At 48.3% G+C, this 2,685-nt stretch overlaps 1 protein-coding gene across 1 annotated transcript in view; it reads left to right on the forward strand.

Moving 5' to 3' along the window:
• Positions 1–593: 593 nt before the first annotated feature.
• RPS6 (ribosomal protein S6) overlaps positions 594–2,685 on the forward strand; it is an 11,519-nt gene continuing 9,427 nt past the window's right edge. Inside the window, exons 1-3 of the mRNA XM_019659065.1 lie at positions 594–701; positions 1,260–1,391; positions 2,484–2,684. Coding sequence (XP_019514610.1) covers positions 696–701; positions 1,260–1,391; positions 2,484–2,684 — 339 coding nt within the window. The 5' untranslated portion in view covers positions 594–695. The remainder of the gene's footprint in view (positions 702–1,259; positions 1,392–2,483; position 2,685) is intronic.

Below are 2,685 nucleotides of genomic sequence, written 5' to 3' on the forward strand. Positions count from 1 at the left end.
ATGGTGCATTTCCAGCAAGAGAGTGATATAATTTTGTGTTTTAAAACGGTCGCAGAGGCAAGCCAGAAAGCAGACCATTTAGAAGGCACTGACGGTGGCCTGGACTTGGGGTAATTGTGTTATTGGCTAGCGTGACAGGGTGGCTGAGGATGTCATTCTGTGATAGAACAATGATTACAGTGCAGGTTGGAGGACAAGGGGATGATTGAGTATTGAAGAGAAAAACAAATCAGGTTTCAGGGTGTCTTGCTGTGAACAGCCAGAACCGGGGCTGGCAAGACACGCTCAGAACTGGAAATCTTCCCACCGAGTCTGAAGTACAGGAGCGCCCAAGAGAGCCGAACTCCGGTCCCGCCACCCTTCTTTGGTAGCATCAAATGAAGTGTCCGAGACCGAGATGACCTAGCCCAGGGAAACGCGGGAAACATCAGGAAGGAGAGAGTCTAACCTTCAGAACTAAAACTGGCCGCCACGCTAAATCTCCGCCACAGGGGCGACTATAGCTCGCCTAGTGCCTGCGACCTCTCACGCCTGCGGCTTTGCCCCACCGCCGGAAGTGCCGCCTACCCATGGTCACTTCCGCTATCCCAGGCTTTTGTCTCTCTCGCGAGAACTGGAAGTGCCTATGTGATCTGGGCTAAGCGGAAGTCGGGCCTCTTTTTCGTGGCGCCTCGGAGGCCGTCGGCAGCTTCAAGATGAAGGTAGGAAGTTGTGGCGGTTGTTGGACTGTGCTTGGGAAACGTGACTCGAGCCCCAGAACTCGGTGTTGCCGTCGTCGTAGTTCTCCAAAGCGCTGGCTCTAGATAGAGAAGGGTCTGAGATGGGAGGAAGCTCACCCTTCTGGCGCCGGAGCTCCCTGAGAGAGCGGATGGCGAGCGATTGCCGCGGGAGCTGCGCCGGGCGCGAGCGCCATGGTGGCGTCCTCGGGCCCAGCCGGGACAGACGCGGCTCCGCTGCCCAGTTGGCGGTCCCTGGGTCGGGCTTCTTATTCCGAGAGTGTGAACCGCTGTGCAGCACCGTTCGCTCCCGGAGTCATTCCACAGGGCTTGAAAAAATATTTCTTATTTTAAGTGGGTATTTGTTGCACGTTAATACGCACACGTGCTTTAGTGAATAAAACTGATATCTCAAGTTTTCTGCTGATGGTGTAGGAATGAAATGAGAGGCTTTTTGCAGTGGAGTATCTTTGAGGTGGTTCTGCGGTTTTCATAAAGGCTTTTTTTTTTCTTCCCCCCCTTTTCCCCCCATTTAATCCTTAGCTGAACATCTCTTTCCCAGCCACTGGCTGCCAGAAACTCATTGAAGTGGACGATGAACGCAAACTTCGTACGTTTTATGAGAAGCGTATGGCCACAGAAGTTGCTGCTGATGCTCTGGGTGAAGAATGGAAGGTAAGAGTTGACGACCATATTGAATTGTTGCAGCTCTTTAAGAGAAGTGGTAAACGCTGTTGGTGATTGGTGTGTACGATGGGGTTCAAACTCAGGGCCCTGTATGCTGATCTTGGGTTAGTTTCTTTCAACACATCATACAAGATAGACCGATCGCTTGGCAGCGTTATGTAGATCAAAGGGAAAATAAAATATACGTAATTGCGCTGCAATCTAAGCGCCAGTGGGTATCTTTAAAAGTGCCAAGAAGGAGTGTTTCTGATTTGTTGTTTGTTGATACCTTGGTTTCTTTTTTTTTTTTTAATTATTTTCTATTATGAAATACACATTTTTTAGAATTAGTTTCAGCTGTACAACGCAGTGCAATAGTTATACTTTTTACTCCTCGAAGTGACGTCTCCCCTCCCCCAATCCGCCGCCCACTTCCCCCCAATATCATACATATCTATTAACAATTCCCTTGACTCCACCCCCACACTATACTCCACGTCCCATGACTTATAGTTGACATACAATATTATACAACATCAGCTTCAGGTGTACAGTGCAGTGATCAAGCCTCTACCCCATCCATGATGTGGTCTCCCTAGCAAGACATATGACCATCTGACACCCCACAAAATATTCACAACACCATCAATTACATTCCTCGAACTGTCTCACGTCCCTGTGGCAACACTGCAGCTACGTATTTATGCTGTCCAACCGCCTCCCCGTCTCCCCCATCCCTACCCCCTCTCAACCAACAGCCATCAGTTGCTCCTCCATATCTCCTAGACCACCTCTGCCCGCTTCCCTTGTTCATTCAGTTTTTTAGCTTCCACATATAAGTGAAATCATGGATACCTTGGTTTCTTAACATAGTCTTTCGCTCTCTGGATCTGTTGCCTCCAGTATATATAGCAGGTTAGAAATATGGCTTGATTGAAAGGAAATTGCTAATTGAACGTGGCAAATTGGAAATGTAGACAAAACTGAGCGAGTGGAGAAAAGTTTTAAGTGTTTTCGTGTTGGCCTTAATCTATTTCCTCAGATTAAGGGTGTATTTCATAGAGGCCACAATTCTTTATTTTATGATGTTATATTCTGCAGGGTTATGTGGTTCGAATCAGTGGTGGAAACGACAAACAAGGTTTCCCCATGAAGCAGGGTGTCTTGACCCATGGCCGTGTCCGCCTGCTCCTGAGTAAGGGGCATTCCTGTTATAGACCAAGGAGGACTGGAGAAAGAAAGCGCAAATCTGTTCGGGGTTGCATTGTGGATGCCAATCTGAGTGTTCTCAACTTGGTCATTG

This window comes from Hipposideros armiger, unplaced genomic scaffold (genome assembly GCF_001890085.2).
Source record: "Hipposideros armiger isolate ML-2016 unplaced genomic scaffold, ASM189008v1 scaffold_294, whole genome shotgun sequence".
NCBI lineage: Eukaryota > Metazoa > Chordata > Mammalia > Chiroptera > Hipposideridae > Hipposideros > Hipposideros armiger.